This window comes from Acinonyx jubatus, chromosome C1 (assembly GCF_027475565.1).
Source record: "Acinonyx jubatus isolate Ajub_Pintada_27869175 chromosome C1, VMU_Ajub_asm_v1.0, whole genome shotgun sequence".
Lineage (NCBI taxonomy): Eukaryota > Metazoa > Chordata > Mammalia > Carnivora > Felidae > Acinonyx > Acinonyx jubatus.
In genome coordinates, this window is record NC_069381.1 from 104016043 (window position 1) to 104042007 (window position 25965).

Below are 25965 nucleotides of genomic sequence, written 5' to 3' on the forward strand. Positions count from 1 at the left end.
TCAGGGTGTCATTGAAGTTTTTTCCATCTCCTGGGCAAAAATTGCATCTCGTTCCTGATCACAGATAAATTCCAATAGGAAGTGTTCTCTGTCCAGCTGAGCTAATGAAGGCAGAGCAGGGGGAGGGTGTGGGAGGGTCTTCTTTCCCCTGTTGGGGTCTCTTGTAAGCCATTCACAGCCTCTGCATTTTCCTTATCTAGCTACTCCTCAGCTGGTATTCTTAACAGGCAGAGCAACTGGAGGTAAATGAGAATGGAGAGAGTTTTGACTGGCTTGTTAGACTTACGTCTTTCTCCCTTCTGTCATCCCCCCACTCCCTTCCCTAGAAGCAAACAACCAGGACGAGAGCACAGGAGCTGAAGGAGATGACCCTGTGCCTTGTGTGGGAGTAAAGTCAACACGAAGATATGAGGTGGAGGGAGAACATGAGGTTCAAGAAGGCTTGGAAATAGATTTGCTCTGCTGGCTTCTCAGCCATTCTTAGTTAATAAGGTGCTGTTTTGCTATCTCAGTCCAATACAGCATACATTTATTAAGTAAATACAAGTAGCATCCTGGTTGTGGCTCAACCCCCACTAGTATCCAGGGCTGAAGAGACCCATCTGGCTGGCTAGAGGGGGTCCCCATCCAGGGTACAGTGTTCTCAAAGCTGCTCCATTGGCAGAAAGGATGCCTTTTGTTTTTCTTCAAAAAAAAAATTTTTTTTTTAATTTGAGAGAGCCAGGGAGAGGATCAGAGGGAGAGAGGGAGAGCGTAAGAGAGAGAATCTTTTTTTTTTTAAGTTTACTCTTCTTTATTTTTATTTATTTATTTTTTTAATATGAAATTTATTGTCAAATTGGTTTCCATACAACACCCAGTGCTCATCCCAAACGGTGCCCTCCTCAATACCCATCACCCACCCTCCCTTCCCTCCCACCCCCCATCAACCCTGTTTGTTGTGAGAGAGAGAATCTTAAGCAGCCTCTACGCTCAGCTCACAGCCCAACCTAGGGCTCAATCTCACAACCGTGAGATCATGAACTGAGCAGAAATCAAGAGTCAGTCACTTAACGGACTGAGCCACCCCAGAGCCCCAAGGATGCCTTTCTTAAATAAAGGAGGATAATACTAAAGCCAAGGACATATAAGCATCTGTGCTCAACAAGTAGAACCTCCAAGGCAAGGCTCCAAGTCAGTATTCAGGAAATTGAACACTACCATGTACTAGGTTGCATCTAGGTAATTGCTTTTTGATGTGTGTGTGTGTGTGTGTGTGTGTGTGTGTGTGTGTGTGTGTATGGTCAAAAACCCTGTGTACATGTTAATTATAAGGTACATCTGGTAGCGTACCTCATAAATGTGTATACAGCCTTTGTTCTGCTGAGAGAAAAAGAGCAGGAACTTGAGGCTTGAGAAACAAAGAACTAAAAGTCTTGCTGAATTCAAATCCTAGTGTGAGAAATCAGGAGCATGGGAAGGTTGGAAGGGAATTGGAGAGATGGGAACCTGGAGTTCTCTGAAGGGTAATGTTCTTAAAGGATGGGAAAAAACCATGAATTACGGCAACTTTCCTAAGATTTCCTCTGTGAAAAGGAGCCCTCTACTCCAAGAAGATCAGTAGGTAGAAAATACGAGAGAAAGTCGCAGTGGGAGCAACTTAGTGAAAACCACAGCTATGTACGGTTTGTGCAAGATGTCTGATAGATAAATAGAGTTAAGTTTGTTATAACTATAGGGGACAACTTAAAAAAAAAGGAAACTAGATAACTGGGAAATTAATAGTCATGTCCAGCAGACAATTTACATGTGTTAAAAATGTTAAAAAAATAAAACAAAACGAAAAAACTATAAGGGACCCCTGAGCAAAGCGTGGGGCTGCACTCTGCTCCCATAACCACTCCTAAAGTTTAAGAAAGTTCTTACTATAAGAAATGTGCTGTTTGAGAGGGAGGCCAATATTATAAATAATAACAGTTTCTATGCATTAAGGGTTTTTTTGGTGGTGTTTTGTTTTTTGTTGTTTTTTTTTTGGTTAACTCTTCACCCAACTTGGGACTTGAACCCACAACCCAATGTCAAGAGTCACATGCTTGAGGCGCCTGGGTGGCTCAGTCGGTTAAACGTCTGACTTCAGCTCAAGTCATGATCTCACACTCTATGAGTTCGAGCCCCACATCAGGCTCTGTGCTGACAGCTCCGAGCCTGGAGCCTACTTTGGATCCTTTGTCTCCCTCTCTCTCTGCCCCTCCCCCACTCATGCTGTCAAAAATAAACAAACGTTAAAAAAATTTTTTTTTAAGTCGCATGCTCTACTGACTGAGCCAACCAGGTGCCCCTCTATGCATTAACGATTTGCTACGTGTCTGCCATTGAGCTAGACGTTTCACATGCACACAAACACACCTATCTTGCAAGATATGTATTATCTTCAGAATATAGATTAAAAAAAAAAAAAAGTTGTGACTGCCCAGAGTCCCTCAGAGTCCCTCAACTTTAAAAATATATATACTTTCTAAAACTACAGTTCTGGGGCACCTGGGTGGCTCCATCGGTTTGGGCATCTGACTCTTAATTTTGGCTCAGGTCATGATCCCATGGTTGTGGGATCAAGCCCTGCGTCAAGCTCCGCGCTGAGCGTGGAGCGTACTTGAGATTCTTTCTCTCTCTCCCTCTGCCCCTTCCCACACTCCTGCTCTCTGATTAAAAAAAATAATAAAACTACAGTTCCTACATTGTTATCCGTGTTCTTTCCTGTGTAATTCGTCCTTGAATCAGAATATGATCTTGCTCACTTAACTTTGGGCATATAGTTAATAAACAGGGGTGACATAACTTCAGCCTTTTTTGCAAACTCAAAGTCAGGTTTGCTCCAGAACCAATTCAGGAGGCATCTCCACAAAGTTGCTGGCCAGCAATACTTGAACAAGGAGAGTCAAAGGTAACCTCGCTTGTGAAGACTGGGTGGGGTCTTCAGCTCTAGGATGCTGGATAGCTTCTATCTTTCCTTCTAGACTACTACTCCCTCTATATCTTTTTCTCTATCCTGGGAGGCTATCCTGCATGCATTTCATCAGTGGGCTCCCTGCACTTTGGATTCCACTTGGATTCCTGCTCTGGCAGGAGATCAGAGGGAGAGAAAAAACTTGGATCGGTATATGGATTGCCCAGGTTCCATTCATTGGGGTCCCCTGGGCCTAGCTGTACCCTTTGGTTAAAGGTCATCGCTCCTCTCAATGCAGTCTCTCCTGCCAGTTCCGAATAACCACTATCTCCCTTTATCCTTTCAGGCCCAAGGCTGTTACTACCCTCAGTTACTGACCTATCCCTTGCCCTCACTTTAAAATCAGTCCTTTGTTATTTTGAGTATGTTGTCTTATTTCCTGTTGGGACCTTAATATATGTGGTAGAGGTAGGCAACCTTGGATTCATAGGCTTCATATTTTATCCATGAACTTCAACCTAACTCATGGATATAACCTTAAATTCTTATGAGTTAACCATTCTAAAGGGTCTGCTGGATTAAGTAGCAGAAAGTGAATCATACCTGTATGGTTCCCAAGTGTGGGGTAGTGCCATCAAGGAGATACAAATCTGAGAGACAATAATAGCTCAGGCCCCTGTGACTTAGTTCCCAAAGTACCCAAGATGTTGAACAGCTTTTCAAGCTTTGTGACTATAGAACCTTCTGTGTTTCAGATCCCCAAAGTCTTACACAAGCTGATGCACTCTGCCCACTGGGGCCCTGGTTTCTCCATAACCTCCCAGGATGCCTCTGAGAAATCAGCGTAGAAATCCCTCAGGGGGACAACTGTATCCTCTTACTGGCACATACTGGTTTTTTTCTAAAGACAAAGTTTGAACTAGTATCCTAATTTTGTTTTTTTTAATTCTAATTTTTTAGTGTTTGTTTAGTTTTGAGAGAGAGGGAGAAAGAATATGAGTGGGGGAGGGGCAGAGAGACAGGAAGACAGAGGATCCCAAGCGGCTCCTCACTGACAGCAGAGAGCCCCACTGGGGGCTCAAAGTCATGAACTGAACCATGAGATCATGGCCTGAGCCGAAGTGGGACACTTAACTGACTGGGCCACCCAGGTGCCCCCCTAATTTTATTTTTAAAAGTCTGTTTGTTTATTTATGTATGTATATGTATGTATTTTTGAGAGAGAGAATCCCAAGCAGGCTCTACACTGCCAGTAGAACCTGATCCAGGGCTTGAACCCATGAACAGAGAGATCATGACCCGAGTCAGATGCTCAGGGCACCTGGGTGGCTCAGTTGGTTAAGCGTCCAACTTCGGCTCAGGTCATGATCTCATGGCTTGTGAGTTCAGGCGCTGTGATGGATTCTGTGCTGACAGCTCAGAGCCTGAAGCCTGCTTTGGATTCTGTTTCCATGTCTTTGCCCCTCCCCTGCTCACACACTGTCTCTCTCAAATATAAACTTTAAAAAAACTTATTAAAAAAAAAAAAAAGTCAGATGCTCAACAGACTGAGCCACCCAGGCATCCCAAACTAATATCTTAGTTAAAAAAAAAAAAAAGTGTATCAACATTATCTTTAAGTATCCTTAAATTAAGAGGTCATGTTTATCCCTCTGTTGTCAGTGTCAATAAGTTGTTTGAATTCATTCCCTTAGTTTATTCACTACTCTTTGCCAGGGTGAGGTATTTCATGAGTATTAACGAATTGCATACTTGATAGTAATCTATTTGGGGCTTTTCCCACAAAGCACTTAATTTAAACCTGTGTATTTATATGGTGCTTTATTATAACCTCCCTGTTGCCATACATCCTTTACAAAAGAAATTGAGGCTCAGAGAGGTTAATCGAATTGCCAAAGTCACACACAAAACTATTAAAGTGGCAGAGTCCAAGACTTTCGTTCTCAGTGCAACATAGTTGCTTTTGCTAGCCCTGAGAAGGTTCTGAGGATCCAGTTTAGTCCACACTTTAGGCTAGAGAAGCCGTCATACTTTGTAAATGTTAATAAATGAACACCCTTCATGATTAAAATGAAACAAGGACTTTAACCTGTAAATTGCTGCTGCCTGCACAGAGTCACAGGATTAACTTTTCTTGCACCTCTCTTTTGAGTCTATATTTAAACTTGAGGAACATTTACCTCTTTCTTGTGACCACCTTCAGAGCAAGCACTGAAGTATTTTGAGCCTTGTCCCTCAGAACAGAAGGCTGAGAAAGGATGCAGCCCTAACATTTTTCTTTGTCCTGGCTCTAACACCTTGGTTTGAAGAGGATAGTGAAGTCGTGTTTGGAAAGATTCTCCGCTCCTCCCTTGCTCTCCTTCACCATCTAGGAAACTAGCAACGGTTTTCAAACATCTTGGTTTATGTAAGGCATCCAAAGAGGGTTAAACTAAGACCTAAAGGACCTCTCCAACCTGGGAGAACAAGCTCCAAGCAGAGGGTAGACTGCAGAGAGCAAATATGGCAGAACAAGGTGTGAGGAAAGTTCAGAGGGTAATTTTCAAAAAACATTGAGGGTAAAATCTATTAAGACTGTGAGGATATAAAGGGAAACCGATTGCTTAGAAGATCGCAAAGTTAGGACGCCTAAGCATGAGTTTGGAAGAATCACCATCTCAAAAGGTACCGTGTTTTCTCCTTTGAAAGTATTTTTACATACATTATCATTACTTGAGCCTCTCAAACAACCCCATTTTTCAGATGAGGAAACTGAGGTTTGGGGCAAGGTTGTGACTTGTCAGGATTACAGGTAGTCAAGGGAGGAGCAAGAAACAATCTCCGTTCTTCACCAAATTGTTCTCAGCGGTTTCTCATCAAAGGCCCTTCCGCGGCAAACAGGGCAATGGACTGCCAAGGCTTCCTTAGCGGCAGGGCCTGGGCCGGCCTCCAGGCGGCGCCAGTGGGACGGCGGCCTAGGGCTCCAACTGGGCGGATACTCGGGCCACGCGCCGGCAAAACCCCGGACTTGTAAATCCGCAAAAGCGGCCACCGCCCCCGAGAGGCTTTAAGAGCCCTTAGACTCGAGGTAGTGGGCGGGACAGACGGTCCTGTCAGCCCCTCCCATTGGCCCGTGGGGTAACAGACAGGTATCTTCAGCCAGCCCCAGCTAGATGAACGACCGAACGGGCACCCGCTAGCTGAACCTCGTCGGCACACAGTGTGCAGCCGGAGACTCCTCCGCGAGAGGAGGCTACGCATGCGTGCAAGGGAACAGACGCTCTGGATACTCCCTCCCGCTCTGCGAAGGGAAACTAACTGCTCCTTAGGGAACTGCCAAGGGTAGCCCCTGCCTCCGACAGCGCGGACTCCTTTGCTCTTCTGTGCAGCCTCCGGGTCATGCGACCCAGACTCCAAATTCTTTAGGACAAGATTTCCTGTTGTGAAACGTAAATCACTTGCGCTGCAGCTTCATTTTATTTCTCAAAAAGTACCCTCCCCCACCCCATGGAACAAGCTAGGAAAACGTCTTCGATCCAGGAACGTGCTCCGGTGCACTCCCCACCCCACCTAAGCTTGGCCGTGGGTCTCCTGGGCCCCGGCTCATCGCCACACACCATTTCTTTGCTTGCCTCCTTCAGGAAACCTTTCCTGATTAACCCCGGTGGGACCGCAGCCATCCCAATTACTCGGGAGAGTGCGAGGCCAAGATAAAGGCAGAGATTCGGGGGCAGAGGCGCCTAGCGAGCGGACCGGTTCCCGCCCCGCCCCCTCCGCTAGGAAAGTCAGGCACGACTCGGGGACAAGAAGCTGTATTGGGAAGCGGAGGCTCCTACACAGTAGGAGGAGGCACGTCCCGGGAGGCCCGAGGACTCCGTACACAGCGCGCGCGCGGCCCCAGCCCCGTCGGTCCGTCCATCCGTCCTGCGGCCCGCCCGCGGCACAGTCTATGGAGGAAGTCCGAAGGGGCGAGTTAAGGCAGCTTGGCTGAGGGAGGGGGAAGTAGGAGTGCGCCAGTTCCCCCCGAAAAGCTGGCTCATTGAGGGGGCGAGCTTCTCACCTCCCACTCCTCTCTCGAGGACAGGGGGAAAGACAGTCAATAAATAAACCCGAGGCGGGCTGAGACCCCAGGAGACTCTCAGAGTCCAGAAAGGCTGGAGGTGTGGAACGCGGAGAGAGGGAGGGGTTCTGTCCTTGGAGACGCGTCCATGCTCTTGGCCTTGGAAGGCGCGGGCCTCAGGGGCCCAACTGGAGGACGCAGCGCAGCTCCCTTTAAAAGTGAAAATGGCTGCCGTTGGGGATGGCCGGCGGGGGGGAGGGCGCGACGAGGGGCGGCTTCGGGGGCAGCTGCGGCTTCTCGACGTCCACCCTCTTTAGGGCGCGGCCCCGATAGCCCTCCGGCCGGCCCAGGTACAGAAGATGTCTCCCGGGCCCCCCACAGTACCTGGAGGGGCCCCCCGAGGGGACCCGAGTGAGCAGGGCCGGGGGGGCACGATGCGTGGGGAAGGGCGTTCTGCGGCCGCCCCCGACCCCTAGCCGGGGAGCGGGGGCGGAGAGGGCGGGCCGCGTGGAGGGGGCCGCGCACTTGCCCTCGGGGGGCACGTCCAGCCTCAATGGCGGGCCACACTCCCGGGGCAGGAGGCTGGGGCCCGCGAACAGGGTGGGGGTGGGGCTGGGTTCCGGCGGGAGCGCCCGCGAGGTAAACGCGGCCGCGGCCAAGGGCTCGGCCCCCTTCCTGGGTGGCTGCGGACCGTGCAGGTAGCGCAGCAGTTCTTCCAGGGTGGTGACCTCCACCGCCTGCCCGGGACAGCCGGGCGGCGGCGGCCTCACCAGCACGCGGGGCGCGGGGCCGCCCGCCGCATTCCCGCCCCGCACGCGGCCCTGGCCCTCCTTGGCATTGTTCCCGTTCTGGTTCCACTCCCAGGGGCCCCCGGCGTGGTGGAGGTGCTTGGCCGGCAGCTCGGGCGTGGACTCCGGCGTGGGCAGGCAGGCCAGCTCCGGCGGGGCCACGCCCTCGGGGGGAGGCAGGAAGGTGGTGTAGAGCTGGGGCGGCTGCGCCCCGTCTCCGTCCTTGGACTGCGGCGGCTCCGGGCCCGCACCGTGCAGCCGGGCCAAGCTGCGAAGGGAGAGAGGGCGCGGGAGCCCCGGAGTCTCGACGTCCTTGTTCCGACGTCGGTGGGCTCGGCGGCACGCGCAGGAGACCAGGAGGCCAGAGACTGAGGCGCCCAGAGCGAAGGCTGCGGCAGCACAGGCCAGAAGGAGTGGGATGGGGACGGAGAGGGAGGCTGAGGCTGGGGGGAGGTCCCGGCGCACGCCTGCTGACCGAGAGGGAGGAGGGAGGCTCAGCCGAGGTAGGGGGGTGTGGGAGGGCGCTGCACCTCGCTCCCGCTGCTGCTCGCCTCCTCCGCTCCAGCACAGCCTGACCCTCCTCAGAATGACCTCCCCTGACCCCTCAACGCACAGCCCATCACACCAGCCCTCACACACAGGCTAGAGCTTGGGCCTTGGGGAGTCCCCAACCCAGCTCTGGCCCCTGGAGCCATGCCAAGAGCAGGTGCCAAACTCTGCCAGTGCAGAAGGAGGTGGGTAGGAGATGCCCAGCTCTGGGGAGAGGGGGCACCAGACAGGCATTAGTGAGCATCAAACGTGTCAGTGAGGGGCTTGGAGTTCTTCAAGAATCAGCAGCCCCACACTTCACTCCTGTCCCTCCCAACCAGCCCCCTTACCCTGAGTGTGAGCTCCAATAGTGGAAGACTGGGGCCGGGGGTGGGCATCACTGAGGGGGCTGGGGGTCTCAGGGGAAGGGCCAGGACCCAGAAGCACTGGTGACAGAGACCAGGTCAGAGCCAGTGAGGCTCCTGTTTTCCACCTCTGACACCCATTCAGAGGGTCCTCCCCACCCCCACCCACCCCCTTTGGAACCCCAAAGTCCAGAACTCCAGCCTCTCCTTTCTTCTGGGCATGGGGAAGGGCTCACCATGCAGGCATTCCTTCATGTAGTTTTTTCAAACACTATTTATTTAAGCACCCTACTGTATGCCAAGCACTGAGCTATATGCCAGGTGTGTGGAGGATGCTAACCCTTGAGACTCTCTCAGTGGGTCCGGGGTGCTGGTCTGCTGCTGCCAGGGAGCACAGACTTGGGTAAGTGTGGGCCGGGCAAGGGGGGATGAAGTTGGAATAGCCAGACTCACCATAAGCAGAATCCCCTGTACCAGACTGACTCCCAGTAGCTCCATCTATGAAGAAGGAAGACGGAGGGTGAAGACAGGGGCAGGGAAGCTTCTAGAAGAACTGAAAGGCCCGGGATGGTCACTGAGGGCCTTCAGAGCCATGTGCAGCTGTGGCTACAGCCACCCCTGCCCCGGCCATTTACCTTGGCAGTCACTGTGCTCCGTGGATTCCTGGTTCCCAGCCGGATCCACATCAGTCCTAGAAGGATATGAGGTGGATGGGGGTGTCTCAGTTCAGTTATCCATCTTGCCCCCCAGCCCCTGCCCCGGCCCTCAGCTCCCTCTCCTAGTAGTGGGGAGCTTTCTCCTCAGGAGGTCCAGGGGCCCCTCACTTACCCACCAGGTCCCCTGATATCCACACAGCCTCTGGAGCTGTGCCATCCACAGTATGGGTCCTGAGAAGCCAGACAGCTCCTGGGGGAGACGGAGACATCTGAGGCTCTCCCCTCTAAGCCCATGCCCCAGCCCCAGATCCCATCCTGCCTACCCTGATTCCTATTCTAGTCCCTGGTTGCTGCATACCTACAGAATGCTCCAGGCAACCCTCCCTCCTGACCCTCCCCTGCATTTCTCTGCCACCCCCCATGCCTGTGTCCCCATGCTCCTTCTGGCTCAAGGAACCTCCCCAGGCAGGCCTGCCCTCAGCCTCTTCTCACCTCTGACAGGCCCCGTGCCGGGCACACCGACTGAGAGGGAGGTAGATGATGCAGCCAGAAAAAGCCACAAAGAGCCTGTGACCTTCAGTGTCCAGCTCCAGCCCTATGACCCGCCGTGCCGTTTGGGCTGCCCGCTTCCCACTGCACCTAGGATGGAGCCAGAAGGAATCAGAGATGGCGCAGGTGAGGCTCCTGTCTCCGGGGGGGGGGGAGGGGGGGTTAAAGAACAGAAGGTGGGGAGGTGCACAAGCCCTGAACACAACTCATAGGACTGCCCCACCAAACCACCCAGCTTCTTGCCAAATCCCTATACCCTATAGCTTCTGGGGAGTTCCCACCCTATCCCCCCACATCTCCATCCACCACCTCACTTCCCATTCCTGCTCTGCAAGGGGGGTGGGGGGGGTGGGAGGGACTGCCAGACGAAGGCCTCACCTGGCAGGGCTGTAGGCATTGATTTCTTCCAACAGGATGGGCTCAGGGCCCCCTGATGGCCCCCCTGGGGGCAGTACCTTCAGCACTGTCCCATCTTCGGAGCCCAGGAACAGGACTGTGGTGTTACCGTAGGGACCAGCCCTACCATCCACAGCTAACTGGGTCAATAGAGCCCTGGAGGGATAGGCCTTGGGTCAGGGCAAGCTGACTAGTGGAAGACGGCCCATGTATCCTGGTGCCCACTTCCGGGTGCTTCCTCCCGCCCAGACTTTTTCTTCTTCTCGCTCTCCCTTCCACTTTCATGGGTTCTTCTTCCCACCAATATGATTTAGCTTGTGAGGTCGGAGACAGAGAGTGGCGGGGGCGGGGGGCGGGGGTTGGGCAGTAGCTGTCATTTGTCTAGCCACATACCTGCTGGTGAGGGTGAGCAGAGGCTGATGGGTAGCAGGTGGCACGGCCGGGTCCAGCAGTGGGTGAGCCTTGATAAAGGTCAGGACGTCGTCAGGGAGATCTCTGGAAGAGGGGAACAAGGCAGCCACACCTACACCTGCACAGGATCCTGGCCTGGTAGGCACATGGAAAGGAGCCATGTTAGGACGGGGACCCAGGGTTTAGTTAAGTACCCCACCCCCCCAGCTGCTCCCAAACATGATTGGTAACCTTTGCTCTACCCCTTCACACAGACATTCAACTACTGCCTTCCTTTTCTCCACAGCTCTCCAGTCCCATGCCAACCCACTGAGCCCCCTCCCCCTAATCCCATAGACCCTCTCTTCATAATCCCACGTGGGAACACACTGCTTGCTTCTGCCCCGACAAAAGCCACCCCCATCCTGGGTACCTGGGGGAGGGAACCCTGTCTTCAGATACGGGTGTCCAGGCCCCATCCAGACTCCTCTGCTCCTTGAACTTGCCCTCAAACGCATGCTCGATATCATCCAGGTAGAAGGCACAGACTGCAGAGCCAGGGATGCTGAAGGAGCCAGAAAAGGATGTGGGCTGGGGGTTGGGAGGGATAGCACAGCCCCTCCCAGGTGAGACACGGCAGCTGCCCTTATGCACCATATTAGGACGTGGAGCCTGAGAGGGTGAGACAGTCTCTGGGGGCCATGCTGGGAGAAAAAAAAATGAACAGAATAGTAAACTGGCCTTGAATGGAGTCTCCCCTCATTATAAGGCATCAGCAGGCTGTGGGAGGGGGGCTCAGACGCTGGTGGGACAAGGGACAGATTGGGCCATGTCGGTTAGTCTACTACTAACCTATTGGTCTGCGTGGTGAAGACCCCAAAGAGAGCAGAGCGGCCATACAAGTTCACAGGCCCAGTTAAGGCCTGTAAGACGTCAAAATAGAAGGTAGAATCTCCAGGAACAGAGCAGTTGAGCCGCAGCTTCAGGAAGGATGTCCAGTGGCGGTCCAAGGCCCGAGGTGAGCCGCCCATGTCACGTTTACATACTCGGGCCACCCTGGAGAACTGCACCTGGGTGGGGGGGGGGGGAGCCAGGACTAGGAGAACAGGGAGGGCCCCAGGGCCAGTGGCGGGGACACGAATCTGGAGTGTTGGAGGACCGAGAGACCAATGTTAGGGGCACAGCAAAAGAAGGGTATAGCGTGGTAGATCGGTTGGGGTCAAGGATGAGGGACACAGCAGGATGTGGGGGCAGAGGGCTGGGGGCTACTCCAAGTTGGGGCTCAGAGTCCAAGGGACTATATGGTGGAGATTAGGGCCAGGAGCTCTTCACTGACTCTTGACTGGCTCCTCAGGATCCAGCAGAACTCTCTAGCTACCCGCCCCTGGTGCCCACCTCCTTACCCTTCCCAGCCGAGCATCCTCCACAGAGACCTCTCGGAAGAAGAAGTAGACATGGTCTCCGTGCTCCAAGGCATGGACGAAGTGTGGCTCTGAGGGGGCGGAGACAGGAAACAGCATGCTCAGAGACTCCAGGCCCCACACAGCCTTCTGCCTTTCACACAGGCACAGTACCAGTACCACCACCCTCTGCCTGCTCCCTGCACCTCCCCCTGTCCTCCCCCTGCACCTCCTCCCCAAGAGCAGCCTCCCTCCCCCAGGCCCGCCCTGACCTCTGAGCCACTTGGAGTCGTACTTGGCGGAGCGGAGTGGGGGCTGAGGCCCAAGGCTTCTGTAAACCACAGCATCACTGGCCTGGAAATCCGCAGCTGTGGCTGAGTATAGGCTGCCCTCTGGAGGGGCGGGTAGGGGGGAGTCAGGGGACGGCCCAGGGATCTGGCGCTTCTTGGGCCTCCTACACCCCTACCTCACTCACCCTGGCCCTGCCCCCTACCTCAACCTTCCACTCAGGAGCATAGGGAGAGACCATATTGGGAGAAGGGCTGAGGTGGTAGCCCCCTCCGGCCACAGGCCCGCTTCTCACGTGCCCAGGTGCACACCTGCAAAGATGGCCACGTTGGACTGGGTAGCATCAAAGGGGCATCGAGCCTGCCCACTCAGCTCTTCACCCTCCTGCTGCAGCGAAGTTATCTGGAGGGAGAGGGAACAGATTCTTGGAACCATCAGGGTCTCGGAGTCTGGCTCCATCACCCACCTCCCCGCGTCCCCTTGCCTCTCTCCCCAACCCCTTCAGGACCCTTGCATTCTGGACACTCCGGTTCCCCTACCCTCGCTGGTTGCCCACCTTGGGTTCTCTTCCCACTCCCATCATGACCCCTTCCCTGCCCCACACCCCCTCCCTCCGCCTTTGTACCCCATAGCTGCGGCACACGGGGCTGAATGAGTTCGTTCCACAGGCAAGGAGTGTCTGGGAGTCCCAGGGCACAAGAACACGAATATAGTTGTGGCACTCGTCCTAGAGAAGCCAAAATTCCAGGTCAGCGACAGGGCTCCCTAGGACTGGGACAGGGGGCCACAGGAAGTAAGGCCACCTCCCCTGAGACGGTCAGAGCAATGTGGGGTAAAGTCCCAGCCAAGCTATTTGCTACCCTGCAACCTCAGACAGATTCTTTGGCCTGCTAGAGCCTAGCTCTTCTGTGAAGGAAGGCAAAAACTATTCATCCCCTTTCCTGCATCCCCCCCACCCCACCCCAGATGCAAGTGGGCGGGAAAACTAGGCACAGCAGAGGACCACTGTGGTCCTGGACAGAGCCTGGAGAGGCGGGAAATTCTCCCCTCGAAATTGTCACCCCGCTCCTCACGCTCCTCACCGTCAGCTTTCCCCGCACAACACAGTTCTCCATGTCTTGGCTCCGCCATGTTAGATACTGAAGGGAGAGACAGAAGGGAGGGAACATCATGGGGCAAGCTGGATGCCCCCTCACATGACGGCTCCTTTTAGATTCTTTTTCCCACCCGCTGGACCCCCAGCAGACCTTTCCAGGCCTCATCTCCATGCCTGCACCTCCTGCCACATGCCTCTTACCTTGTTGGGCACCAGCCCCTCCCCTGCCTCCTGGGCTTGAAGATCGAAGGAGAAAACGTGATCCCTGCAGGGAGAGGTAAGGAGGGATCAGAGCCAAACGAAGGCACCCCACCTGAGCTCCTTACTGCCACCCTGCTCAGGCTCAGTGGTCAGAGACAAACATCGCAGACCTCCTGCTATCCCCCCCTTACTCCATGCCTCGGCATTTGCACTCTGGGTCCAAGCATGTCCACGTCCCATGGCTTGTACACCTGCATGTGTCCCCTGCAAGGTGCTGCAGTGGCCATGCAGGTCCCATGTCTGCCCAGGAGCATGCATGTTGGCCCCACAACAGTGCCACGGCCAGTTTACCGGGCAGCCACTAGCAAGGTCCGGTTCAAGGTTAGGAATCTCTGAAAGTCCAGCCCAAGTTCGGCAACCACAGCATCATCCTCCAGGCCCCGGAACCAGGATAATGGGGAAGTCCCTAGAAGACACAGAGAGGTGGGTGCTGAGGCTGAGCCAGGACACCATGCACTCCCCCAGTACCCTTTCCAGCCAGATGAAATCCAGCCATGGACATTGTGAATGAGGAAGACAAGTTGTGAGGTATTAAAAAAACTATTAATACAGCTATTAATAAAATAATGCTAGCCCTGAGCACTTAACCTCGGCCAACCACCATGTTAGCATTTTAGATGCCTTGTTTAATACAACCCTATAAGGGAAATACAGTAAAACTTGGTTTGCAAGCATAATTCATTCTGGAATGATGCTTGTAATCCAAAGCACTCGTATATTAAAGTGAATTTCAAGAACCATTGGCTCAGTTGTGATCAAGTGATATTCAGTATCACATACTATTTGTATCACAAGACATCGCTCATTTATCAAGTTAAAATTTATTAGAGGGGCACCTGGGTGGCTCAGTCGGTTAGGCATCCAACTTTGGCTCAGGTTATGATCCCCCACGGTTTGTGAGTTCAGGCCCCACATCTGTCTTTGTGCTGACAGCTCAGAGCCTGGAGCCTGCTTTGGATTCTGTGTCTCCCTCTTTCTCTGCCCCTCCCCTGCTCGCGCTCCGTCTCTCCATCTCTCTAAAGATAAACATTTTTTTAATTAAAATTAAAAATAATGTTTGCTTATCTTGCCGCAAGGTTTTACTATACTAATATTGGCCCCACTTTACAGATGAGGAGTCTGAGGCTTAAAGCCATTAAGGAATTTGCCTAGTTTATTTAGCTGGGAAGTGGAAGGCACTGGGATTCAGATCCAGGTCTGTCCTACTCCAGAGCTGAACACAGTTCCTTCTTGGAAGGGCTGTAGGGGGCTGGCTAGCGCTCCCCTCTCGTTCCCGTGCCATACACTGTCCTGTCTGGAGCACTTACTCCATTTCTCCCAGCTTTTGGTATCATCCCCTCAAGGCTCTTCAGAAGCCACCTCAGCCGTCCCAGGTCACTGTCTCCGTTGACCACCCTCCGTGTCTGCTGGCCTGACCATGGCAACCATGATCATCAGCGCCCAGAGGCAGCTCAGAGTTCAGACATAGATGCTTTAATGTTTATATGGTGCTCAGAACCGCATCTGGCACATGCAAGTGTTTGCTATTCTTATCCCCCAACACTTACTCCCAGGGACCCAACTGCAGTCCCTTGGTCCTTAAAATTACTCTAAATTCTACATCCATAACAGGAACCTGCAAATAGATCAAGGTTCTTCTCAGAAAAAAGTGGGTGTATGGTTTCCCTCACAGTGGGACCTAGGCTTAGTTGTGGTGCAAATGGTGGAGATGGGGGAAGAAGTGTGGGGAACCACTGAACCAGCCCTGAACCTTTGTGGCATACCTAACAGTAATAGCAAACACACAGGCAGCACTTACCATGTGCCAGACCGTGTTCTCGGCGCCTCATTTAATCCCTACATAACTCTGAGGCAGAATGCTATTTGCTCTCTTCATTTTGCAGATGAGGAGACTGAGGCAAAGGAAGGTTAAACAATCTAACCAAGGTTGTGAGGCTAATGAGTTGCCGGGCAGGGATCCAAACCTGCTAAGGTTTGGTCTGGCTGAGAGTCCGTGCTCTTAACCACCAAATGACCGCACTGCCTCCAAGTGAAGGAAGCAGGGCCAGCAGCCCCCGTTCCCTCTACCTGTCTGCTTCCCCTGCTGGGTGTCTTCCTGTACCCTGGCCTCCTACACAGGGGTCTGGAGTGAAAAGCTCACCCAGCGGGGTGTCGGGTGTTGGGCCAGGGCACTCACCTTGCAGGTCAGAGGTCAGCAGAGGGAGGGGGTCCTGGGGGAAGGCAGCCTGGGTATGGGGAAGTGAGAGCAGCAGGAGCAGCAAGGGCATGAAGCGGGGGGCACGGGGCATCCTGTGCGGGGCAGCTCAGGCCCCAGGGGGTGCCCCCTCACCCATATGCCGGCCCTGAAAGAGGAGACAGATAAAAGTGGGGGAAGGGGCCAGATCCCTCCCCACCCCCCGGCCCAGGCGGGCTCCTCCCCTGGTCTGACCCTAGAGGACCCTGTGGGCCGGGGGAATCAACCCTTTCTCTGGCACTGCCTCGGTCCCAGCCAGCTGTCACTGTCACTCCAGGCCTTTCTCTCTCCAACTGGCCCAAACTGGCTGGCGTGAGACCTGCAGGCATGACCCCAGGTAAGGACAGGACACGCCCGTTCCCCTTCCAAACCTCACACGGCCTCTTCTCCTTTCTTCTGAGTGGGCCTGGGACATTTGGTAGGTGACACCTCCCGGCCCCCCTCTTACTAACCCCTTCTCAGTTATAATTAGACACTGAAGCCTTAAAATTATAAATAGTGACTCCTTGGCACTGGAAGGAGGAAGAGGGCACCGTGTCTGCCTCACCCTCCCTCACAGACCCAGACGGCACCCTGGGAGCCATTCAGGCGCTGTGCCCAGGGAAGAGGCAGCTGCGAGGAAGCCATCCCCTCTCTAGGGTTGGGAAGGACAGAGTGGGGGCAGGAAGCCTAGGGGTCGTTGTCTTCGTCTAAGTTCATGCCTCAAGGGCTCTTCTCTTTGCTAGGGAGAAGCTGGGTAGGGAGGGGTACGGGGTGGGGTGGGGGGCTGCCTTAGCCAAAAATGCATGTGCATCAGAGCCAGATCAGAGGCTAAACTTAGCTCTGGCTGCAGCTGTCTGCCCGACCACTGTGCCCCCTCCCAGCCTCTCCAACCCCCTGCTCCCTCCCTGGCTCCCAAGAACCAGTGCAAGTACTTGATGAGGAGCAGACGCCTATGAGGAGCCAGGGATGCAACTGGCTATACTGGTGATGAGAAATGGCTCAACACGTATGTCCCTCTTTCCCTTCCTTCCCTCTTCAGGCTGCCTCAAAATGGAAATATAAATAATTCAACGACAGGCACAGGCAACGGTAGCCCAAAGTCCAGGAAAAGATGGATATGGTGAAAGCGTGGTAAGACTGCCCTTCCCACTCATCAGGCACCGCCAACCCCACCCCAGCTGACCCCGGTTGGGCCCCCGCAGTGGGAGGTGTACTCCAGCTTCCTGCCCTCCCTCCCCTCAAACTGAAGCGAGGGGCTGAGTGGCTCCTGAAACCAGGTCGGGTGAGAATCCTTCCTTTCTGTGAATAGACAGCTATCCCTCACCAATCCTTAGTTGTTCATCCCACCATGTCCCCTTAAAGAACAGACCCTGGGTTTCCAAGCCCAGCCCATTCCATCTCCCCAAATCCACTCTTGGAGCCAGGACCCAAGTGTACCCCACCCCCAGTCCAGCGTCACTGGTGGGGAGGTTGACGTCAGATGGGGTCCCAAGAGGGCTGGAGGAGGGGAAGGGGTAGGAACATCTAATGATGACCCCCTCCCCAGGGGCAGAGCAGTCAGCTAGCTAACGACCCTCTGGTGCTGAAAGGCCAAGCCTCCCTAACCACCCCACCCCCATCCCCGGATGCTGGTGCTCCCAGGGGAAGAGAAAGGGACCCAGCCTGTCTCCTATCCTCCCCCTCCGGCTCCCCCCCCCTCCAAGTTGCCCTGGGCAACTGGTATCTTCACCCAGGAAACAACTTTGGCCTCTGGCAAGTGGGGAGAACAGCCAGACCCCTCTTCCTGCCCCCAGGCCAGGCCAGTTTCCATCCCCTGCCTTCAGGAGCTGCTGCCCTTTCCTCACCTGGGGTCGTGACTCCTGTGGGGGTTTGAGGGGGATAGGAAACCTGTGACCTGATGGAAGAAGGGACAGGAGGGAAGAGGCTTAGCTAGACTTCCTTACCACATCCCTTAGAAGTAAATGTGAAAATTTAGGAGAAGTCTACTGAAGCTAGGGAAAGGGATGTGCGGCCCTGGAAAGGTGTGGGTGTGTTGTGAGGTGGCGTGGGGCGGGGTGTTGACAGTGAGCTAGATTACAGAGGTGCCGGCCGCTTCAAACCCAAAGATGTGAGGGCAGGGGCAGGGGCTGGCCCCTAGCTGGAAACTCCTGGAACTGAAGGACCAGTCTTGGGGAAAAGGGTGACAGGGAGAGTTTGTGGGGCATGACGACCACTCCCACATTAAAACCCTCAGAATCCAGCAGCCTTCACCGAGAAAGCGCCCTAGCTGGGGACAATAGAGGCTAATTTGCATCTCATTTACATGCTCTTCATTTCTAGGCAAAATGCTCCGATAGCAAACATCCCCAGCCCCTTCCTTCTTCCCTAAGAGAGCAGGTCCTGCCTCCCTCCTGCCCAGTGTCTCTGCACCCCACCCCCTGCCTTGGACTGGATTAGTCCAGCCTCTGAAAACACTTGGTTGGCCTTCGCATTGGCCCCCTAGACTTGTATGATACGTCTTTAAGAAGGCTTCCCACATTGGTTTTTGGAGGAGCAGCATCTGAGCAGTTCCCATCCCACCCGGGGCCTGGGGAAAGGCATCATACCCCCCATCTGAAGCAAATGGGGGAGGCCTGGCCAAACCTTTCTTCCCCTCCTAGGTCTTCTCTTTGCTGGGAGAGAAAACAGCCCTTCTCTCTCCTCCTGGCCCTACGGCCACCTCTGGGGAGTGGCCAGGGTCATAGCCAGAGTCACAACCAGAGTCAAGGTGGGTGGAGGGGGAGGCTGGGGAAGGGATGGAGAAGGGGAGACCGGGCTGGGGACAATAGCAGGAAGCTCTCAGGCTGGTCTCCCGCCCCAGTCCACCTTCCTCTGGGGGAGCAGACAGGAGGTAGAGGGGGTGGGGGGCGCGGTGAGGATCCTCGAGAAACAGGCTGAAGGCGCATTCCCTTCTCCAAGACATTTCTCCCACCCTCTGCCCCTGGTTCCGCACGTACTCTCCCTTCCACCCAACCCCCAACGAGGATAATCCAGGTGTTTAGAGCCTGGCATAAGATGGGCCCGGGGCCAGGGGCTCGACGTGTCTCCCCCTCACTGGATCTGGGGCTCCGAGAGGGGCGGGCAGCAGAGTCTGGGCCGGGACCGGGTCCCAGAGCCACGTTAGCGGGAGGAGGGGCTGGAGGGGCCTGCAGGCGCAGAGTGAGGATGAGAGCGGGGGTTGGGGAGCGGAGGCGGGTCTCCCAGGCCAGAGAAACAGGGCCAGAGGCTGGGAACCAAAGAGGGCAGGCCTGCGGCCGGCGCTGAGCGGGGTCCGCGGGCTAAAGGTTCAGTCTCCAGCTAGGCTCTCCTCCTTGGGAGACCCTGGTCTAACAAAGCCCCGGGGCGAGTGGGGTGAAGAAAGGAGAAGGGCGCGGGGACTGTTGTTTCTCGGGGGTCCCCTTCCCCGACTCTCTGCCCCAGCCAACCTCCTGAGAGGTGCTCAGACTCCCGCTTGCACAAGGACAGAGGTGCAACCGTGACACCAAAGTCCGGAACGACGCGTCCCCCTTCCTATCCCTGCAGAGACATCGAGAGGAGGGTCCAGTTCTCCGCGGGTTTCGGAGCCTTAGTTTCCCTGCCCGGGAGTCAAGGCACCAGGGTTTCCACCCTCTGCACGGTGCGCGCCTCAGATAATCCCCTTTCGCGCTCCCCAATCCAGGGGACGCGACTCAGAGAAGCCCGGTGGGAAGAGGAGCCCAGACGCTGCGCCCAACAGTGCACTGACGGGGCTCGGCCACGGTCCCCTCCTCCCTCCAAGCACCCCAACTCCGCTGACCCTCTCCACCAGCCAGGCACACAGCGCGCTGGCACCCTCCCGGTTCCCTCTCGCACTTCGGAACGTTGTCCCCAGCTGCGGCGTCCCCCGTCCTCCTGGCCTCCCCTGCAACCCCATCTCCCCAAGCTCCGGGGTACTTGCTCCGAGATCCGGGTCAGCAGGACCGAGATCGCAGCGGGCGGGCAGCAGCCCCGCACCACGCCGAGTTCGCAATCCGTGATTGGGGCTCTGGCGAGATGTGGTGAGCGTCCGAATGGGATGGAGCCCGGATCTGAGCTCCCGGCCGCTGTCGGGTCTGGCAAGCCGCGGGTCCCAGTCGCAGCCCCCACTCCCGCCGCGGCTCCGTGCAGGAAAACAATGCGACCGCCCGGGGCTTTGGGCCGGGCCCCAGCCGCCCCGCCCGCCTCCCGGCCGGCTCCGCCTCCCGCCCGCCTCTGGGTCGCCGCAACCAATCTGGCTCTCGGAAGCTGGCTGGACACCGCCTTCTCGACACCTCTTCACCAATAGTCCTCCTTGGGGGCGGGGCGTAAGGAGCACCGCCCACCGAGAGGGCCAGGTCGGGAGGCTGAGCCAGAGACCAAAGCCAGGCGCGAGATGGAGAAACCAGCGGACCATCGCCGAGACTCGTACGGAGGAGGGGGTCTCACGGAGAGGTCCTGGGAGAAATCTTACAAGAGAGGAAGGAAGCGAAGCTGGAAGGAGAGACCGACGGGAAACCCGGAGACTCGGCTGGGCTGGACTGTCTGAACCGCGCGACTCAACCTCCCTCCTTTCTCCCCAATGGCTTTGGCTACCTGGCTTCCACTTCGGGGGGGGGGGGGGCTCTCCCCTCTGCCCCCAACCCTCTGTCCCTCCTCTCTACTGTTTTTACCTCGACCTCCTTGTTTCTTCCCATGTGCCTCCTCTGGTTCATGATGACCCCAATAAGGGAGGCCTAGCATGCGCTTGAGGGCTTGAGGCCTGGGAAAGGAAAGGAAGGTGTCACCAGGAGGTTTCCCTTGTCCCCATCATCTCCTCCCCTCTCACCCCTACTGTCAGAGCAGGATGGGCTTAGGCCACTAGGCCAGGAACTACGGAGCCAGGAAGCCAGGGTGGCTGGCAGTCAGGCTGTTGGGTTGATGGAAGAGGACAGGTGAGTGAGGCTCAAGCCAAAAGAGAGACGTGGAGATTGGGACAAACTGACTCAGAGAATCACACAGAAAGAGGAGCAACATGGAGACTCCAAAAAGGGAAAGTGACCAGTGTCCCAGCCCCACGTATAGCCTTACTGGTCCCAGACACAGGATTAGTGTTCCATCTTTCTTCAGAGGGCCCTGGACATTCCTTCGAATAACAAAACTGCTTCTTCTCCAACCCCATCCTCCATAAAGACTCTTTGATTCTGGGAAGGTCAGTGGGGAGGGAGAATGAGACTACTTCAGACAGCACTGCTTGGCTCCCACCTTGGTATCGCCTGCTAAGATTCTTCCCTGCGTGGGGGCTGGGACAAAAGACGTTCTCAAAATTCCCAGGATAGTGGGTGGCCTGGGAGACATTGGCATTCTTGGACAGTTTTATCTGAGTGGGCACCTCCTGCCCCCTACTCCCACATACTAGTCTCTGGACAAGAGGAAAGGAGGCACAAGGGTTTGCTGGTCTTTACTGAACTCCGATCAGGCTCACTGACTGGGCTAAGCCTCACAGTGAGTAAGCAAGAGATGTATCTCCCCAGCTTCTAACAAAGGACTTAGGTACTCAAATACATGCTCATTAAATAGGTTAGTGAATAGAGACTGAGGTGTAATTTATTTAAAGTTTTAGGGCCCAATTAAAATCTCAGTTCCATCTATGGGGCGCCTGGATGGCGCAGTCAGTTAAGCCTCCGACTTCAGCCGGGTCACGATCTCGCGGTCCGTGAGTTCGAGCCCCGCGTCAGGCTCTGGGCTGATGGCTCGGAGCCTGGAGCCTGTTTCCGATTCTGTGTCTCCCTCTCTCTCTGCCCCTCCCCCGTTCATGCTCTTTCTCTGTCCCAAAAATAAAGAAAAAATGTTGAAAAAAAATTAAAAAAAAATAAAATAAAATCTCAGTTCCATCTATAAAGTATTAAACACTTATTTCATATACAATTCGCTGTGGGATGCAGTCCCAGTCTTTGAAGAAATGGCCATCTACCATCCTACCAGAGCAGACCTAGCAGGAGTGCCTCGCGATCCCCAGCCCATGTCACCCACAACTCCAGCCAGCCAGCAAAAGTCACCAGGCACATAGAGTCTACACAAGCAATGACCCATACCTAAGACCATTCCTTCAAGTTTAGGAGAAGTAGCTGTTCCACTAATTCATAGAAACAAACACAGAAAGTCAAGCAAAATGAGGAGACAGAGGAATATGCTCTAATTGAAAGAATAAGATAAAACCTCAGAAAAAGAACTAAATGGAGATGATCAATATTCCTGTTAGAGTTTAAAGTAATGATCGACAAGAACACTAATCAAAGGGATACACAGACCCCTATGTTTATAGCAGCATTACTTACCATAGTCAAGATATGGAAGCAGCCCAAGTGTCCATCAATTGATAAATGGATAAAGAAGATGTGGTATATATATATATATATATATATATATATATATATGAATATTATATATATATTATTTATATATATAAAATGGAATATTATTCAGCCATAAAAAGAATGGAATTTTGCTATTTGCAATGACATGGATTGATCTAGAGAGTATAATGCTAAGAGAAATAAGTCTGAGAAAGACAAATACCATATGGTTTCACTCGTATATGGAATTTAAGAAACAAAACAAGCAAAGGAAAAAAATAGAAGGAGATATCAAGAAGCAGACTCTTAATTATAGAGAACAAAATGGTGGTTACCAGAGAGGAGGTTGGGGTGGGGGGGAAGAGGGGATGGGGATTAAGGAAGACACTAGTTGGGGCGTCTGGGTGGCTCAGTTAAGCGTCTAACTTCGGCTCAGGTCATGATCTCATGGTTCATAAGTTCAAGCCCTACATCAGGCTCTGTGCTGACAGCGCAGAGCCTGGAGCTTGCTTCAGATTCTATGTCTCCCTCTCTCTCTGCCCCTTCCCCACTCACACTCTCTCTCTCTCTCAAAAGTAAACATTAAAAAAAAATTTTTTTTAAAGGAAGGCACTAGTGATGAGCACCAAGTAATGTATAGAAATGTTGAATCACTATATTGTACACCTGAAATTAATATTATACTGCATGTTAACTAACTGGAATTAAAATAAAAACTTTTAAAAAATAAAGCAATGGTTATAAAGATGCTCACTAGACTGGAGAGAAAAAATGGAGGAACTCAAAGAGAACTTCAACAAAGAGAAAATACACAAAATAATAAATCAGAGTTGAAAAATACAATAACTGAAATTAAATACACACTAAAGGGAATCGACAGTAGATTAATGGATGCGGAAGAAGATCAGTGATCTGAAGGGTAGGATAATGGGAAGCACCCAAGCTGAACAGCAAAAAGGAAAGAATTTTTAAAATGAGGTAGGTTAAGGGACCTGTTGGATGACATCAAGAGAATAAACATTTGCATTATAGGGGGTCTCAGAAGGAGAGGAGAGAAAGGGGCAGAAAGTTTATTTGAATAAATAATAGCTGAAAACTTCCTTAATCTAGGGAAGGAAATAGACATCCAGGTTCAGGAAGCAAAAAGAGTCCAAAATAAGATGAACCTTCGGAGATCCACACTAGACACATAATAATTAAAATGTCAAAGAGGGGCGCCTGGGTGGCTCAGTCAGTTAGGTGTCCGACTTCAGCTCAGGTCATGATCTCAGGGTCTGTGGGTTCGAGCCCCGCGTCAGGCTCTGTGCTGACAGCTCAGAGCCTGGAGCCTGCTTCGGATTCTGTGTCTCCCTCTCTCTGACCCTCCCCCGTTCATGCTCTGTCTCTGTCTCAAAAATAAACATTTAAAATAAAATGTCAAAGATTATGGGGGGACCTGGGTGGCTCAGTCGGTTGAGCATCCAACTTTGGCTCAAGTTATGATCTCACAGTTCATAAGTCTGAGCCCCGCATCAGGCTCTGTGCTGACAGCTCAGAGCCTGGAGCCTGCTTCAGATTCTGTGTCTCCCTCTCTCTCTGCCCCTTCCCTGCTCATGCTCTTTCTCTCTCAAAAACAAACATTAAAAAAATAAATAAAATAAAATGTCAAAGTTTAAACATAAAGAAAGAATTTTAAAAGCAGCAAAAGAGAAGCAAAGTTATGTACAAGGGGAAACCCCTATCAGCTGATTTTTTTTTTCAGTGGAAATTTTGCAGGCCAGAAGGGAGTGGCATGATATATTCAAAGTGCTGAAAGGAAAAAAACCTACAACCAAGAATACCCTACCTGGCAAAGGTGATCATTTAGAATTAGAGAAATAGGGGCGCCTGGGTGGCTCAGTTGGTTAAGCATCTGACTTCAGCGCAGGTCATGATCTCATAGTTCATGAGTTCAAGCCCCGTGTCAGGCTCTGTGCTGAAAGCTTGGAGCCTGGAGCCTCCTTGGGACTCTGTCTCCCTCTCTGCCCCTCCCCGGCTCATACTCTGTCTCTGTCTCTCTCTCAAAAATAAATAAAACATTAAACAAATGTTTTTTTTTTTACATAGAAACAGAGAAATCGTTTCCCAGACAAAAGACATGTGTGTGTGTGTGTGTGTGTGTGTGTGTATGCACATACATACATATACACATATAGTGAGGAGGAGGGACTAAAAAAGTTCTTTTTATTCTTTTATTTTAGAGAAAGAGAGAGAGAGCTTGAGTGAGGGGAAAGGGGCAGAGGGAGAGGGAAAGAGAGAAAGAGAGAAAGAGAGAGAGAGAGAGAGAGAGAGAGAGAGAGAGAGAGAGAATCTTAAGCAGGCTCCACAATCAACACAAGGCCCAATGTGGGGCTCAATCTCACCACCCAGGGATCACAACCTGAGCCAAAATCAAGAGTCAGACACTCAACCAACCAAGCCACCCAGGTGCCCCAAGAGAAGTTCTTTTTAGAATGTGTTTAAACTTAAATGACCATCAATATAGAATGCTATATATTTAGGATGTGATATAGAAGCCATGATATATCATGCTAATCACAAACCCAAAACCTGTAATAGATACACAAAAAAATGAAGAGAAAGAAAACCAAACAACGCTACATAAAATTCTCAATCACCAAAAGAAAAAAAAAAAAAAGAGGAGAAAGACAAATACTATATGATTTCACTTGTATGTAGAATCTAAAAACCAAACAAACAACAAGCAGAAACAGACCCATAAACACAGAGAACAAACTGATAGTTGCCAGAGGCAGAAGCGTTGGGGAACGGGCAAAATAGATGAAAAGGAGTGGGAGATACAAGCTTCCGGTTATGGAAAGAACAAGTCATGGGGACGAAAGAGACAGCATAGGGAATATAGTCAATGGCATTGTATTAGCATTGTATGGTGACAGACACTTGTGTAAGCATAGCATAACCTACAAATTTGTTGAATCACTATGTTGAACATATGAAACTAATGTAACATTGTGTGTTAACTATACTTCAATAAAAAGAAAGAGGGGCCACTGGGTGGCTCAGTTGGTTAAGCGTTTGACTCTTGATTTTGGCTCAGGTCAAGATCTCATGGTTTGTGAGCTGGAACCCCATGTCAGACTCCACATTGTCCACAGGGAGCCTGCTTGGGATTCTCTTTCCCCCTCTCTCTCTGCACCTACCCTGCTCACATACGTGTGCTCTTTCTCTTTCAAAGTAAATAAATAAATAAACATTTTAAAAAGTTTAAGGGACGTGAGGGTGGCTCAGTCTGTTAAGTGTCCAACTTCTGCTTGGGTCACCATCTCACAGCTCGTGAGTTCGAGCCCCACATCGGGTTCTGTGCTGACAGCTCAGAGCCTGGAGCCTGCTTCAGATTCTGTGTCTCCCTCTCTCTCTGCCCCTCTCCCACTCACACCATCTCTTTCAAAAATAAATAAACATTAAAAAAACAATAACTTAAAAAAGAAAGAAAGGGAAAGAAAATACAAAGAAAATGTCAGTTGGGGTGCCTGGCTGGCTCAGTCAGTGGAGTATGCAACTCTTGACCTCAGGGTTGCAGGTTTGAGCCCCACGTTGGGTGTAGAGATTACTTAAAAATAAAATATTTGAAAAAGAAAATAGCCATCTATTGAGGTTAAAATAAAAGTTACATGCACTAAATGATTAAAATGCAATACCCATTCGAGAGAAAGAAAGAGAAAGAAAAAAGAGCTACATTGAATGTAATTCTGAAATGAAAGAGACA

At 52.5% G+C, this 25965-nt stretch overlaps 1 protein-coding gene and 1 long non-coding RNA gene across 9 annotated transcripts; one reads left to right on the top strand and one right to left on the bottom strand.

The window, feature by feature from the left end:
• Positions 1-6698: 6698 nt before the first annotated feature.
• On the bottom strand, positions 6699-20710 carry SEMA6C (semaphorin 6C). Of its 8 annotated transcripts, none has more exons than XM_027056215.2 (19): positions 20559-20710; positions 15856-16021; positions 13971-14085; positions 13620-13683; positions 13405-13461; positions 12948-13049; positions 12634-12724; positions 12307-12426; positions 12038-12126; positions 11487-11704; positions 11068-11199; positions 10638-10790; positions 10227-10400; positions 9792-9938; positions 9472-9549; positions 9279-9334; positions 9097-9141; positions 8629-8724; positions 6699-8220 (listed from the first exon to the last, which is right to left on the bottom strand). In XM_027056215.2, the coding sequence occupies exons 2-19, from the start codon at positions 15965-15967 to the stop codon at positions 7175-7177; spliced, it is 2895 nt and encodes a 964-aa protein (XP_026912016.1). In that variant the 5' UTR covers positions 15968-16021; positions 20559-20710; the 3' UTR covers positions 6699-7174. The 8 variants fall into 8 exon arrangements, with proteins under 8 accessions (XP_026912016.1, XP_026912013.1, XP_026912015.1 ...); XM_027056212.2 differs by lacking the exon at positions 20559-20710 and adding an exon at positions 19829-20080; XM_027056214.2 differs by lacking the exon at positions 20559-20710 and adding an exon at positions 19825-20080.
• LOC128313984 (uncharacterized) lies at positions 12875-18191 on the top strand. Its single transcript, XR_008295240.1, has 3 exons — positions 12875-13070; positions 13568-13695; positions 16934-18191. It is a non-coding gene; the product is annotated as an uncharacterized LOC128313984 (long non-coding RNA).
• Positions 20711-25965: the final 5255 nt, after the last annotated feature.